This window comes from Stenella coeruleoalba (genome assembly GCF_951394435.1).
Source record: "Stenella coeruleoalba genome assembly, chromosome: 4".
NCBI classification, from domain to species: Eukaryota; Metazoa; Chordata; class Mammalia; order Artiodactyla; family Delphinidae; genus Stenella; species Stenella coeruleoalba.
Genome location: NC_137149.1, coordinates 124,999,424 through 125,016,229, shown reverse-complemented (window position 1 = coordinate 125,016,229; position 16,806 = coordinate 124,999,424). Strand labels below are relative to the sequence as shown.

Here is a 16,806-nt window from a genome sequence, read left to right as displayed (position 1 = left end):
CAGATTTCTGATCAGGATTGTTAAAATGAGTCTGCGGAAGCAAACACCCAGTGACTTCCTGAAGCAAATCATCGGACGACCAGTCGTGGTAAAATTAAATTCCGGAGTGGATTACCGAGGTAAGATTTACATGCTTCATCCTTACTGGTGTTCACTAAAGAAATAAAGGTGACTTAACTGCTTTTTATTAACCTCTTTGAAGTACCCAGTAGACCAAAAAAGCGTTGGTTGTCAACAGTTTCTATACCCATTCCTTTTTTTTCTTTTTTTTTTTGCGGTACGTGGGCCTCTCACTGCTGTGGCCTCTCCCGTTGTGGAGCACAGGCTCCGAACACGCAGGCTCAGCGGCCATGGCTCACGGGCCCAGCCGCTCCGTGGCATGTGGGATCTTCCCGGACTGGGGCACGAACCCGTGTCCCCTGCATTGGCAGGCGGACTCTCAACCACTGCGCAACCAGGGATGCCCCTATACCCATTTCTTTTTCTACTTCTGAGATGGTTCATTTTAGAGACAACTCTGACAGCAGAGCTGTTCCTCTGACTTGCGTGATCTGGGGCTCCTGTCTCCTGTCTTTGCTTTGAGATTGGTGTGCCTGCATCCCCTGGTGACAGCCAGGCTTGAATAACTGGATACTAAAGAACTCCTTGGCCCAGCAGCATTTGTTTTTGTGGAAGCAGTCAAGATTGGCAAGCAACGGGAGGGACCTTCAAGACGGCAGAGGAGTAGGATGTGCAGATCACCTTCTTCCCCACAAATACATGAAGAATACATCTACATGTGGAACAACTGCTACAGAACACCTACTGAACGCTGGCAGAATACCTCAGACTTCCCAAAAGGCAAGAAACTCCCCACGTACCTGGCTGAGTGTCTGACAGGGTCTTGGTGCTCCAGCCAGGTGTCAGGCCTGAGCCTCTTAGGTGGAAGAGCCAAGTTCAGGACATTGGACCACCAGAGACCTCCTGGTCCCACGTACTATCAAATAGCGAAAGCGCTCCCAGAGGTCCCCATCTCAACGCTAAGACCCAGCTCCACTCAACAGCCAGCAAGCTACAGTGCTGGACACCCTATGACAAACAACTAGCAAGACAGGAACACAGCCCCACCCATTAGCAGAGAGGCTGCCTAAAATCATAACACGTTCACAGACACCCCAAAGCACACCACCATATGCGGACCTGCCCACGAAAAAGAAAAGAACCAGCCTCATCCACCAGGACACAGGCACAGGCGCCTGTCCCCTCCACCAAGAAGACTATATAACCCACTGAACCAACCTTAGCCACTGGGGGCAGACACCAAAAACAATGGGAAATATGAACCTGCAGGCTGCAGTTAAGCAAAATGAGAAGACAGAGAAATACACAGCAGATGAAGGAGCAAAGTAAAAATCCACCAGACCAAACAAATGAAGAGGAAATAGGCAGTCTACCTGAAATAGAATTCAGAGTAATGATAGTAAAGATGATCCCAAGTCTTAGAAATAGAATGGAGAAAATACAAGAAACATTTACCAAGGACCTAGAAATACTAAGGAGGAAAAAACAGTGATGAACAACACAGTAAGTGAGGTTAAAAATGCTCTAGAAGGAATCAATAGCAGAATAACTGAGGCAGAAGAACAGATAAGTGACCTGGAAGGTCCAATAGTGGAAATAACTACTGCAGAGTAGAATAAAGAAAAAAGAATGAAAAGAATTGAGGACAGTCTCAGAGACCTCTGGGACAACATTAAACACACCAACATTCGAATTATAGGGCTCCCTGAAGAAGAGAAAAAGAAATGGACTGAGAAAATATTTGAAGAGATTATAGTTGAAAACTTCCCTAATATGGGAAAGGAAATAGATAATCAAGTCCAGGAAGTGCAGAGAGTCCCATACAGGATAAATCCAAGGAGAAACACAAGAAACATATTAATCAAACTATCAAAAATTCAATACAAAGAAAAAATATTAAGAGCAGCAAGGGAAAAACAACAAATAACATACAAGGGAATCCCCATAAGATTAACGGCTGATCTCTCAGCAGAAACCCTGCAAGCCAGAAGGGAGTGGCAGGACATATTTAAAGTGATGAAAGGGAAAAAACTACAAACAAGATTACTCTACCCAGCAAGGATTTCATTCAGATTAGACAGAGAAATTAAAACCTTTACAGACAAGCAAAAGCTAAGAGAATTTAGCACCAGGAAACCAGCTTTACAACAAATTCTAAAGGAACTTCTCTAGGCAGGAAACACAAGAGAAGGAAAAGACCTACAATAACAAACCTAAACAGTTAAGAAAATGGTAATAGGAACATACATATTGAAAACTACCTTAAATGTAAATGGCTTAAATGCTCTAACCAAAAGACACTGACTGGCTGAATGGATACAAAAACAAGACCCATATACATTCTGTCTACAAGAGACCCACTTCAGACCTAGGGACATATATAGACTGAAAGTGAGAGAATGGAAAAAGTTATTCCATGCGAATGGAAATCAAAAGCAAGCTGGAGTAGCAATTCTCAGATGAGACAAAATAGACTTTAAAATAAAGACTATTACAAGCAACAAGGACACTACATAATGATCAAGGGATCAATCGAAGAAGAAGATATAACAGTTGTAAATCTTTATGCACCCAACATAGGAGCACCTCAATATATAAGGCAAATGCTAACAGCCATAAAAGGGGAAATCGACAGGAACACAATCATAGTAAGGGATGTTAACACCCCACTTTCACTAATGGACAGATCATCCAAAATGAAAATAAATAAGGAAACACAAGCTTTAAATGACACATTAAACAAGGTGGACTTAATTGATATTTTTAGGACATTCCATCCAAAATCAACAGAGTACATTTTCTTCTCAAGTGCTCATGGAATGTTCTCCAGTATATAGATCATATCTTGGGTCACAAATGAAGCCTTGGTAAATTTAAGAAAACTGAAATTGTATCAAGTATCTTTTCCGACCACAACATTATGAGACTAGATATCAATTACAGGAAAAGAATCTGTAAAAAATACAAACAGATGGAGGCTAAACAGTACACTCTTAAATACCCAAGAGATCACTGGAGAAATCAAAGAGGGAATCATCAAATACCTAGAAACAAATGACAGTGAAAACACAACGACCCAAAACCTATGGGAAGCAGCAAAGGCAGTTCTAAGAGGGAAGTTTATAGCAATACAATCCTACCTCAAGAAACAGAAAAAATCTCAAATAAACAACCTAACCTTACACCTAAAGCAATTAGAGAAAGAAGAACCAAAAAAAACCCAAAATTAGCAGAAGGAAAGAAATCATAAAGATCATTTGAGAAATAAATGAAAAAAAATGAAGGAAACAAGAGCAAAGATCTATAAAACTAAAAGCTGGTTGTTTGAGAAGATAAACAATATTGATAAACCATTAGCCGGACTCATCAAGAAAAAAAGGGAGAAGACGCGAATCAATAGAATTAAAAATGAAAAAGGAGGAATAAGAACAGACACTGCAGAAGTATAAAGGATCATGAGAGATTACTACAAGCAGTTATATGCCAATAAAATGGACAACCTGGAAGAAATGGACAAATTCTTAGAAAAGCACAACCTTCCAAGACTGAACCAGGAGGATATAGAAAATATAAACAGACCAATCACAAGCACTGAAATTGAGACTGTGAATAAAAATCTGCCAACAAACAAAAGCCGAAGACCAGATGGCTTCACAGGCGAATTCTATCAAACATTTAGAGAAGAGCTAACACCTATCCTTCTCAAACTCTTCCAAAATATAGCAGAGGGAGGAACACTCCCAAACTCATACTACGAGGCCTCCATCACCCTGATACCAAAACCAGACAAAGATGTCACAAAGAAAGAAAATACTGGCCAATATCACTGATGAACATACATGCAAATATCCTCAAAAAATACGAGCAAATAGAATCCAACAGCACATTAAAAGGATCATACACAATGATCAAGTAGGGTGTATCCCAGGAATGCAAGGATTCTTCAATATACACAAATCAATCAATGTGATACACCATATTAACAAATTGAAGGAGAAAAATCGTATGATCATCTCAATAGATGCAGAAAAATCTTTCAAAAAAATTCAACACATTTATGATAAAAACCTGCCAGAAAGTAGGTATAGAGGGAACTTACCTCAACCTAATTAAGGCCATATATGATAAACCCACAGCCAACATCATTCTCAATGGTGAAAAACTGAAACCATTTCCACTAAGATCAGGAAGAAGACAAGGTTGCCCACTCTCACCACTATTATTCAACATAGTGTTGGAAGTTTTAGCCACAGCAATCAAAGAAGAAAAAGAAATAAAAGGAATCCAAATCGGCAAAGAAGAAGTAAAGCTGTCACTGTTTGCAGATGACATGATACTGTACATAGAGAATCCTAAAGACTCTACCAGAAAACTGCTAGAGCTAATCAATGAATTTGGTAAAGTTGCAGGATGGAAAATTAATGCACAGAAATCTCTTGCATTCCTATACACAAATAATGAAAAATCTGAAAGAGAAATTAAGGAAGCACTCCCATTTACCGCTGCAACAGAAAGAATAAAATACCTAGGAATTTACCTATATAGGGAGACAAAAGACCTGTATGCAGAAACCTATAAGACACTGATGAGAGAAATTAAACAGTTGGAGAGATATACCACATTTTTGGATTGGAAGAAATAACATTCTGAAAATGACTATACTACCCAAAGCAATCTACAGATTCAGTGCAATACCTATCAACCTACCAGTGGCATTTTTTGCAGAACTAGAGCAAAAAATTTCACAATTTGTATGGAAACACAAAATACCCCGAATAGCCTAAGCAGTCTTGAGAAAGATAAATGGAGCTGGTGGAATCAGGCTTCCTGATTTCAGACTATACTACAAAGCTACAGTAATGAAGACAGTATGGTACTGGCACAAAAACAGAAATATAGATCAATGGAATGGGATAGAAAGCCCAGAGGTAAACCTATGCACATATGGTCACCTTATTTTTGATAAAGGAGGCAAGAATATACAATGGAGAAAAGACAGCCTCTTCAAAAAGTGGTGCTGGGACAACTGGACAACTACATATAAAAGAATGAAATTAGAACACTCCCTAACACCATAACCAAAAATAAACTCAAAATGGATTAAAGGCCTAAATGTAAGGCTAGACACTATCAAACTCTTAGAGGAAAACATAGAGAGAACACTCTGTGACATAAATCACAGCAAGATCCCTTTTGACCCACCTCCTAGAGAAATTAAAATAAAAACAAAAATAAACAAATAGGACCTAATGAAACTTAAAAGCTTTTCCACAGCAGAGGAAACCATAAACAAGACAAAAAGACAATGCTCAGAATGGGAGAAAATATTTGCAAATGAAGCAACTGACAAACAATTAATCTCCAAAATATAGAATAAGCTCATGCAGCTCAATACCAAAAAAACAAACAACCCAATCCAAAAATGGGCAGAAGACCTAAATAGACATTTCTCCAAAGAAGATATACAGATTGCCAATAAACACATGAAAGGATGCTCAACGTCAGTAATCACTAGAGAAATGCAAATCAAAACTACAATGAGGAATTACCTCACACTGGTCAGAATGGCCATCATCAAAAAATCTACAGAGAATAAATGCTGTAGAGGGTGTGGAGAAAAGGGAACCCTCTTGCACTGCTGGTGGGAATGTAAATTGATACAGCCACTATGGAGAACTGTATGGAGGTTCCTTAAAAAACTAAAAATAGAACCACCATTCAACCCAGCAATGCCACTACTGGGCATATACCCTGAGAAAACCATAATTCAAAAAGAGTCATGTACCACAGTGTTCATTGCAGCTCTTTTTACAATAGCCAGGACGTGGAAGCAATCTATGTGTCCATCAACAGATGAATGGATAAAGAAGATGTGGCACATATATACAATGGAATATTGCTTAGCAATAAAAAGAGATGAAATTGAGTTATTTGTAGTCAGGCAGATGTACCTAGAGACTGTCATACAGAGTGAAGTAAGTCAGAAAGAGAAAAACAAATACCGTATGCTAACACATACATATGGAATCTAAAAAAAAAAAAAAAAATGGTTCTGAAGAACCTAGGGGTAAGACAGGAATAAAGACGCAGATGTAGAGAATGTAGTTGAGGCCACGGGGAGGGTGAAAGGTAAGGTGGGACGAAGTGAGGGAGTGACATGGACATATATACACTACCAAATGTAAAATAGATAGCTAGCGGGAAGCACAGGGAGATCAGCTGGGTGCTTTGTGACCACCTAGTGGGGTGGGAGGGAGACCCAAGTGCGAGGAGAAATGGGGATATATGCATATGTATAGCTGATTTACTTTGTTATACAGCAGAAACTAGCACACCATTGTAAAGCAGTTATACTGTAATTAAAGTGTTAAAAAATAGATTGGCAAGCAACTATTTAGACAGTATCATTTTTCAGCATAAACTTCTCACTCATATAATATGTAGGGTATCCAAAGACACCTTTCTGGTCTTGTAGAAAATTAAATGCTCTTTTTAAGAGGCTTGACACTACTGAAACTAACTTCGTGTAAGGAATGGTATCCAATTCCATTTTTTTGAAGTAACTAAATTCCTAATTTTCCAAAATTAAGATATGTTAAATTACTGGGAATATTTCACAGGTATGGATAACTAATTGATTAGCAAAGTTTTAAAGCCTTTTTTGGCCTCTTTCCTGAATAATTCTTGGTCTCTTTCCTGAGTGATGATCGAAATCTCTTGAGATTTTTCCACTTTCCACATGTGCAAATTTAATTTTATTGAGAGCTTACTGTGGGTCCCGTGTGCATGAATCACTTTAATTTTCATTTTCTCTTCACATAAATCCTTTGAGATCTCTGTTGATTATCTCCACCTAGTAAGGGAGGAGCTAGGACTCAAACTCAAGCTTGCTTCAAAAGCCTTCCTAAAAAATACTCTGCTTTTTATGTACTGCTTTAGTTTCTTGACATTAATAATGTAGCTCCAGTTTAATTTGACTTTTACAGTGGAATCAATGGATTTATACTGAATACTGAGATATTATAACATCTCTGTGTGCCGCTTCTCACCCCTGGGCTTTTGATGGGCCCAGAGGAGGTAATAGATTCGTAGAGAATATCCAGCAGCTGATTAGGGTGGCGACATGTGTTCAGTATCTTCTCAGTACCCCCTTCATTGAGGAGATCCACCAGCCTACTCTTTAGGGGAACATTTTCTATTTTCAAAGGAAATATATATACACATATATATATTTTTTTAAGAAATTTCAAAGCAAATAATGGAGAAAAGTATATAGAAGAAAGGTAAATCTTCCCCAAATTCTACCATCCAGAGATAATCACCCTTACCCATTTAGATCTGTCTCTGTATAAGCATAATTTTACATAAGTGGGATCAGTTAATTGTACATGCATTCTGATTTTTTTTTAACATTAAATGCATTCAGTTTTCTGACAACATGGAGTGTTTAATGGCTACATAGGAATACCATGAGTGGATGGACCACAGTTTTGTTTTTGTTTGTAACCAGTGTCCTATTAATGGACATTTAGGTGTTTACCAATCTTTTTTCTAATGTAAATGACTGCTCCTTTAACATGTATCTCAAGCCCTTGTCCAAGTGTCTCTTTATAATAAATTCCCTGGGGTACGGTTTCAGAGTCAAAGAGGGTGTAGATGACCCTGCATCAGGGCGGGTGGCTCATTCATCTCTACGTTCTCATCAACCCTTGTGTTAGCCTTTAATGTCAACTTTTCCATTCTAATTGGCAACAAGTAATATCTCATTTAATTTATATTTCCTTGTTTACTAGTAAGTTTCAACAACCTTTCACATGGGTAGTAGTAACCCTAATTTTTCTCCGTTTATGATTGTCTGGCCATGGCTTCTATACTATTAAAGCAAAACGTTGTACACTATTGAGAGCATACTATAAAGAATGTGATTAAATAAAAACAAACAAGGAAACAGCCCAGTTCTCTGTAGCAATTTCCCTTCAAGTTTGAAGAAACTTGTTTTCTGTTATTCATTGTAATTTAATCCCTTAGAGAAGGGAGGGGGTTATAATCCCAACCTCCAAGAACCTTTTTTGTTAAAAAACCTTTGCTATGAGAATATTTTTATTAGAAGGGAACATTTCACTTTTAAATGCATTTAATTAATTTTCAAACATTTGCATATCATGTCTCAGAAGTTTCTTGCTCATTTATGATTGTGGTTTAGATATAAAGTAATACAGCAGGAATGAAACTAAAGTTGTGGCTTCAGCTTTCTTTTGATAGGAAACAATTATTATTATTCACAATGCATTCTGATGCTTCGAAAGTTTGCAGCTTCTAGCAGAATTTTGTTAGCTTACTGTCTTGAGCTCTCATTACACACACACAAAATTTTGAAAAGAAACTTTTGTTGAGAGGATAATGGGGGCAGAGGCAGGGAGTGAGAAGCATATTAATGAAGTTGAGACTACATGGGGCTATCGACTTGGTTAATTGAATCACATTTGTAGTATTTGTTTTTACTTAAGTTGTCTATCTAGAAAATACCACTTGAAGTTAGAGGCTCAGAGTTAATGGTTTACATATCTTCGTCTTTTTTAAAAAAGGATCATCAGGTCCAATTTTGCAGAATTGATACCATCTTAACACAATTAAAAAGGTTCACTTGAACAGTTTCCTCGAAAGCTGCCTGGAACGTTTACTGTTTTTCTTATTAGTGTGGTTCTGCAAATATTCTAACTGGAACAGCGCAGAGAGGCATGTGCTATAAAGCAATATGGTGCCCGTGTTCTCAAGCTCTTCCTCACTGGGAGTCACAGCTTTAAGATGTTCTTTCAGGAGCACCTGCTGTTTCCTCTTTTCCATTATTCTGACAGATTGTGGAGCCTTCCTCTTAACCTTGGAGTAGTACATTCATCCGCTGCAGGAGATGTTGTGAAAGAACGAGATCAATCTGCCAGACCCGTATTTCACTTAGTGCCCAAAGTCAGAAATGCCACTGGGCATGAGGAGTCATGGCTAGGGATCATTTGTTCCTGCATAATTGCCCACTCCTGTCTTTAGCGCTCAAAGAATGGTGTCGTACTTGGAATATTCTTACCGTGTTACTTTTGTGAAGGCTTTAAAAGTTGCCATTGTTGCCACACATGCAATGAGGGAGGCGGCAGCCCATTGTTTTCCCTGCCAGCAGTGGGTGCATGACGGCCTTCGTGCTGTACGCGTCTTAGCCTTTCATTCAGACGGGCAGAGAGCAAAGACTTTTGTGCTTTGCTCTATTGAATTTCATTTACGGTGTGAGTTTTTATATTAAGCATGTAAGAGCTAATGAGTAAAGAGATTGTCAGCTCTAAGGTATACCCTGTAATTTTCAACTCTTTGCTTTGTATGTCTTCTCTTTGTCTGAATCCATCTCCAGGGGTCCTGGCTTGCCTGGATGGCTATATGAATATAGCCTTGGAGCAGACAGAGGAGTATGTAAATGGACAGCTGAAGAATAAGTACGGGGATGCATTTATCCGAGGAAACAATGGTAACAGCCCTCCACTCTACAGTTATATCGCATCCAAAACAGGATCACCAGCATGTTTTCTAGATGACTTAAAAGTTCAGTTTTAGTTTTGCTTTGTTTTTAAATTCTTATTACATCTCAGATCTTCGGTGTGGCTAGTTCTTTTTTGGATGCTTCATGGCATTTTGGAACTAGAAATTCTCTTCTTCCCTCCCTTTGCTGATGGTGAATTGAGGGGCCTCGGTACACTGACCCAGAGCTCTGTTCTCGAATACAGTGTGTTATATTCCCCCAACACGGCCTCTCACACTGGCGGTTGGTGCTCTGAGAATGGCCACTATTTCCCTGCTACCTTTGGTTTGGCAGTTAGCTTGTCTTGTTTCTCTATTAAGCATTCAGATGCTTTTTTTCTGTGGGAGATTTGCATCCTTTAGTTTGGCAGAAATGACAAAAGAGGAAATATGGTTCTGAAGTTACCCAGCTTTTTTAACAACTTATTATTGATATGATTATTATGGTTACTTTCAAGTACTTGGTTTAAAAACACATTATCAGTAAAGTCATATTTGAATTTTGGGGTGGGGGCGGGGAAGACATCAAAACTGGGGGAATTATCCCTTGATTCATCCCCACTTTTTGGTCCCATCCCCCAAATGGAGCTCTGTGACTCTTGATTCGGGGTTTTTTATTGATGTGTATTCTTTAGTTCGGATAACTTCTTCAGCCCCCATAACCCTTGGATCTCTTTGCTGTGAACTAAACATCCTGACTTTCATTGTAGTTATTCTACCTCCTGTCCTTACAATACCATATTGCTGCTTCACATTATATCTTCATTTTATTTTATTTAAAATTTTTTTATTAAAGTATAGTTGAGTTACAGTGTTGTATTAGTTTGCGGTGTGCAGCAAAGTGATTCAGTCATATATGTGTGCATATATAACTGACTATATATATTCTTTTCAGATTCTTTTCCATTATAGTTTATTGTAAGATACTGAATACAGTTCCCTGTACTATATAGTAGGACCTTGTTGTTTATCTATTTTATATATAGTAGTTTATATCTGCTAATCCCAAACTCCTAATTTATTCCTCCCCCCACTTCCTCTTTGGTAACCATAAGTTGGTTTTCTTTGTCTGTGAGTTTATTTCTGCTTTGTAAATACGTTCATTTGTATCATTTTTTTAGATTCCACCTATAAGCGATATCATTTAGCGATATTAGTCTTTGTCTGACTTATTTCACTTAGTAGGATAATCTCTAGGTCCATCTGTGTTGCTGCAAATGGCATTATTTTATTCTTTTTTATGGCTGAGTAATATTCCATTGTATATATGTACCACATCTTTATCCATTCCTCTGTCAGTGGACACCAAGGTTGCTTCTATGTCTTGGCTATTGTAAATAGTGCTGCTGTGAACATTGGGGTCACATCATATCTTTATATATATACCTTTTTAGTCCTTCCAATGTGTAGAATTTCTTTTCTTATTTTTAATATTGTTCTTGTTTGACTCTCTCCATTTACTAAGAAATGTTAATGATCTTTCCCCATCTCAGTACAGCTGATAACAGCAGTCAGCTAGCAGCAGGTTCTGTGAGAGGTGATAGGATGCATCTTGTCATGTACAGACTACATCTTGGACTTGGCCAGTTTCCTAGGGATGTTTTTACTGTCATTCTGATGCTTTCCTTTATATAACTTTTTCCATGGGGTAATCGGCTCCATAATTCACATCCTAGGCTCTTAAAGAGGATCCTGGCTTATTTAATTAATCTGTGCTATGTCCTTTGATCAGGATGTCTCTTAATGTTCACTTTGCACAAACCTGTCAGAGTGTGAGTAGGCGTGGGTAGTAGGAGGGGAGGTACACCTCTGGGGAAAGCTTGGTCTCTAGTGACCAAGACATTAGATGTGGTCTGATTCTCATGTACTACATGTTCAGTATACCCTGAAGAGTTCATGTGGGTGGTCACGAGAGGACTAGCTGAGCAAAACTTCGGATAAACCAAAGGCTGATACTTTACAGGGAATTCAGAATAAGACAAAATAACAAACTCCTCAGCTCTTGTTTATCCTGATGCAATTAAAAAAGTAAACAGGAAGTTTAGTGATTATATCGAGGAGATGGATGAAAATATTTATTTTTTATTTATTCTTTATTTTGAATCTGAAGTCTGGCCTGGTAGATTTACTAATTTGCTTTAACCACCAATCATAATTGTTATACCTAGAATTATAAAACATTCGAAGATTCCAGAGACTTTCACATTTTATTTTATCCCCTTGGTTGCGATTTGCAAATCCAGTCAGATGTATAGCTAAGATCAGAACACAGTCCTCTAAGACATCAAACCCAGGTCTAGAGTCATAAAATTAGTCTTATAATAGTTCTAGAATTTATTGTGTGGTTTGAAAATCCTTTGAAATATGCAGAGGTGTCAGACTAAAATCTGCTTGCTTTTAAAACTTGCTATTATGATACTTAGAAAAGTTTTTTTCAATTTGTTCATTTTTTCTTTTCAGTGTTGTACATAAGTACACAGAAGAGGAGGATGTGAAGACACCTAGAGTGCCATACTTTTCACACTCGGATATGTTTTTTATTAAGTTTTTTGGTTCTTCTGTCATATAATTTGTCCTATTTTGTCATAGTTGGTGATTTTTCACTGACACGTGAGTGAGATAAATGTATAAAATTGTGGATTTAATTGTAAAGAGTTCTTTCATATTTAAGTTGCATTCATTTTCTTTTACCTCTATGTCAGTGAGCAGAAAGCAAAAAGAATTTTCAAAAAAGAGAAAATCTTTTTCTCCCTACATGATTTGTAACTGAAGTCTCAAACAACACCATTTGATTTGCCTGCTTTGCTTGTGGGACTGACTGAAATGATGGACGTGAGGACAATTAAAACATTTGTAGAGACGGCTTCCTCTCTCCTGCTCTGTTCACCGTACAAAATGCTTGAGGGAAAATGTTCCACGAGGCATCCAGTTTCAGTCTCAGGCTGAAAAGGTTCCCTGAGACCAGATGCTCAGCCTCTGTTTCCATTATCTTGATAGGAAATAGAATTGGGCGTCTAACCGTGGCACTTCTGCAAAAGGAGTGGGAATCCGAATTGAGCTGGGGGAGAGATTCTAAAGGTTCCAACATGCTAGGTGTAGGTGTAAACGTTCCTTTTAAGCCAAGTCTGTGCGCACTCATCTTACATCTCCCCCGGGTGGTTCACGCGGTGGGTGATGGAGTCCGGGCCATCCACGCCGTCCTCTCACTTTGTGAACACGGTGGAAAGCGAGGCCTGGAGTTTGTAAACTCATTCAGGTTCCAGTTGCTCTGCTATGACTGGAAGAATTTCTCTGTGCTCTGGCTTAGGGAGGGGCTCCCGGGAAGCCTTTCTCTCCAGTCCCAGCTGGGTTTGATGTGATCTCATCAGAGCACAAGTGTCCATGTTGCTTGGCACGAGGCAGCCTCTCTGTGTCATGTGGCTCCTGCCGAGAGGGTTTCCCACTCTATTCATGACGTTTCCACAGTCCTGCTGTATTCCCTGAACAGTTCACGCTTTCTCTCGGAACAACAAACACATCTGGGCACTGCGGTTGAACGAACACCAGACAATTGTGTGACCATCGTGTTGGCCTTCCTCTTCTGCCCCTCCCCCTTCTAAGCAGCAGTCCTGTTCCAGGAGCGCCGTGTGAGTTTCAACAGTTTCCTGGTTGAAGGATGTGCGGGCAGGATGGGGAAGGAGGGGAGGGAAGGGGCGGTGCTGGGTCTGGAGAGGCATGTGTGGTATTTTGTCTGGTTTTAGCTTAAAGGTCACAGAGTAATTGGAAACAATTATTTTTTAATTAATAACTTAGGAAAGGTGAACAGAAACATTTCACAAGGTATTACTGCACACCAAAAATAAAACTATGCTTCAATAATTTATCACTCCTTGACAGAGGCTTGAAAAGGGTCCAGTCTGTAAGTACAAATCACCAATTTGCTCTTTTATAAATGACTTCTTCTAAGGGGAAAGTGGATGTCCCTCCAAGTGGAGCATACATGTTCTCATTTGTTTTGTAGAATATGGGGCTGCCAGGTTACTGCATCCCTTCATTTACTCACATCAGCCGCTTCTAAAAGCAGTTCCACTGTTATCTCCCACCAATCTGTAGCATCCTGTTTTTACTAACTTTTCCCCTGACCTCCCTTTCGGTATGTGTCTATTTTCCCCTTGCTGTCTCTCTGTTCTGATATCTGTGTGGTGGAGTAGTGTTTTCAACCATGGAACTACTTTTAATCATGATCAACTTTGGGAAGTGCTACCATTTTTATGGTAATAAAGGACTGTATTATTCACTTGTACCAATGCAAGTTGTCCCCTGTGTATACCTTCACATAGTAGAACGGTGAAACAAAGTATAAAAGCTAAAATTACTTTTTTTCTTAACTGGAGTCTCCTAGAGGTCAGTGAATGATTTCCAATTGCACTGTAGCAAAGACATTTGTTCTGGGTTGAAGAATTTTTCACTTGAGTAAATACATTTTTCCCTGTCTCTCTGCCCCCAAACTCTGGCCACCAGGCTCTGTCTCTTGGGCTGTGACAAAACAGTGTTTAGCGAGAAACAGAAAATTGTGCTTGATTTTTCTTTTTTTTTTTTTTTAGACTATCTGACTTCATGTTCTGTTTTGGTCTTCTGAGCTGTTCCTTGGTTAATCTTCCAACAAGTCGAATTGATTCTTACTTCAAAACTGTTTATCCCAAAACAGAGCTGTTGACAAGTACAAATACAGATGGCAGACATGTGCTGTGATTTCCACATTCACATCTCAGCATTCAGGAAGGGAATGCTATTGAGAGATGGTTTACATCTTCAGCTTTTTTATCCAGGGCAATGTGGAGTGCATGCTGGGAGTGCTTCATTACGTGACAAATAGTCAGTGTTTAAGGGGTTTCCATAAGGTCTGAGAACTCAGCGGCGATGACTTGCGTGTATGGTTTATCACCTGGGAGGCTATAATAATCTATAAGAATAAAAGTGACCTCTGGGGGGAAACATTGTCTTCGATAATCACACTGACTCACAAGTGACCTTAGTACAGCATTCCAGGCCGAAGGGTCAGTCTGTCCTCTTACCGTGGGCTGACACTGACCTTTGTCCTCATAGAAAATGATCCTCAAAGTATTGGCTAGCTCTTCTATTCAGAGGCAAATCCTGGCCCATTCTGTGGCCAGGACTAGTCTCCACAGCCAAACTGCATTAACCATCCTTTTTCTCTCCACGAAAAGAAATTGTTGGTGAAAGGAAAACAAACTCCAGTTTTTATCTCCCGTGACCTTGTTTCTGGAGGGCCTGCACTCAACAGCATGGCTCTGACTACCTTTACTAAGATTGCCCCCATCGTTGTTGAGCTAAACTCCACCTGAGAGTTCGGCTTGACTTCTGGGATCTGAATATCCAGCAGCTACTTTTATTCCAGTTTGTACCAGTACACAGCAGCACACAGCAGACGTGCGGCACTCACGCATGTCTCCGTTGTTGACCGACCAGCTTTGACTCACCAGTTGGAGTCCAGTTAGCCAAAGTGGGGATGAGACCACAGAAGTGGGTGGGCAAGAGTGGCACATGCCAAGTGGCGGGACAGTGGATGTGACCCTGACACTTGCTCTGCGCCTCTCTCAGCCTGCTTCCCTGGTTTAGGGGATGGGGGAGGGGGCCAGGCAGTGGGATTTGAGGAAGTGGTAGCAGAAATCAGTTTCACATTTAGGGAATGATAACAGTAGGAAGGCACTGTGCTAGGTCCTGTGGAGAGAGTAAAGTAAGTGTGACCCTGTTCACGCTCTCCATACAAAGTGTGCAGGTTTAGGTGTTTGTGGGAGAAAATGGTGTCATCCTTTTTTTTTTTTTTAATTGAGACAAATTTTGAGAATTCCTTTAAAAATCTGAACCCTTTAGGTGGATTTGATCATCTCAACTGTATGTTCATATCTTGCAATTCGAGATAACCTCAGGACTAGATAATTTTGAAATCTGATTGTCCCCATCTGTTTATCCCATTTCCTCACACGCCCATATGGTTCAAACTCGCATCTTTATACACTTTTTTTTTTTCCATCTAGCAAAAGCCAGATTTTTGGTTTCGATTCATCTGTCTTATTGAAAGATTATCTCTTCTTAGTAGTAATTTGGGAGTTATAGCAAATAGAAGGTGGACATATTCTAGGACCTTCATAAAATCATAAAACACTGGAGCAGTTGAGATAGAACATTTTGTAAACAAGATAGGTCTTGTTTACAAAATGTTCAAATCCATATGGACTCCATTTCTTCCAAGTTTCATGATGGAATGGATGCTGGAGGGTTTAGCAAAATATTCTACCAATAATTTGGATTAAAGGCGAGGCCAGTTTGTGAAAAGTTTACATAAAATAATTTTAGAGAAACTGTTTTACTGCCATCATGTGCAGCATTCCAAATTACTATTCAGTGTTTACATCAAATAGAAGTCCTACTGAACTTGTAATAAAGAAAAAATAAAAAATTTGTAATCGGCACGTTGAGTGGATGTTGCTAGGATACCGGACAACTTTTTTTTTTTTCCAGGTGGTGTGTCAGTCATAAACAACTCCCAAATCTCAGTGGTTTGAAACAAATGATTTTCACTCATGCTGTACATCCACAGGGGCTTGTAGGTAGGACTCTGCTCATGTGGTCACCTGGGGGCCCAGGCAGAGGGAGGCAGCACCTTATGCTTCTAGCGTCTCAGCGTGACTCAAGGCTTGGTGCCCTGGCAGAAGAGCGCAAAGCATCACGCCCTGGCTCTTAAATGCTTCTGCTTAGAAGTGACACCAGTCACTCCCACTCCCATCTTATTAGCCAAAGGAGGTTACATGGCCGTGGTTTACCTTAAGTTTTCAGTAAAGTATAATCTTTTCATGGACCTAGACGGGGAAGAGACCAGAAATATCGGTGAACAATGTTCATATTTATTACAGTATGTGTATTAGGGTTCTCCATAGAAACAGAACCAGTGGGGGGGTGTGTATATCTGTCCATCCGTCCATGGGGGGCAGGGAGGGGACATTTATTTTAAAGGACTGGCTCACACAGTTGTGGAGGCTCGGTATTTCAAAATTTACAGGGTAGGCTGGAGACCTGGGGAGGAATTGCAGTTCGAGTCCAAAGGCAGTCTGGCAGAATTTCTTCTGGGGAGGTCAGGTTTTTTTCTATTAAGGTCTTCAACTGATTAGATGAAGTCTGGCCACATTA

The 16,806-nt window shown here is 39.6% G+C and overlaps 1 protein-coding gene across 2 annotated transcripts in view; it reads left to right on the top strand.

The window, feature by feature from the left end:
• The window catches only part of LSM6 (LSM6 homolog, U6 small nuclear RNA and mRNA degradation associated), a 29,226-nt gene extending 13,331 nt beyond the window's left edge, over nucleotides 1–15,895 (top strand). For both annotated transcript variants that reach the window (XM_079920659.1, XM_079920660.1), the window contains 3 exons: nucleotides 4–119; nucleotides 9,455–9,568; nucleotides 12,079–15,895. In XM_079920659.1, the coding sequence (XP_079776785.1) occupies nucleotides 26–119; nucleotides 9,455–9,568; nucleotides 12,079–12,113 (243 nt within the window). In that variant the 5' untranslated portion in view covers nucleotides 4–25 and the 3' untranslated portion in view covers nucleotides 12,114–15,895. The remainder of the gene's footprint in view (nucleotides 1–3; nucleotides 120–9,454; nucleotides 9,569–12,078) is intronic.
• Nucleotides 15,896–16,806: the final 911 nt, after the last annotated feature.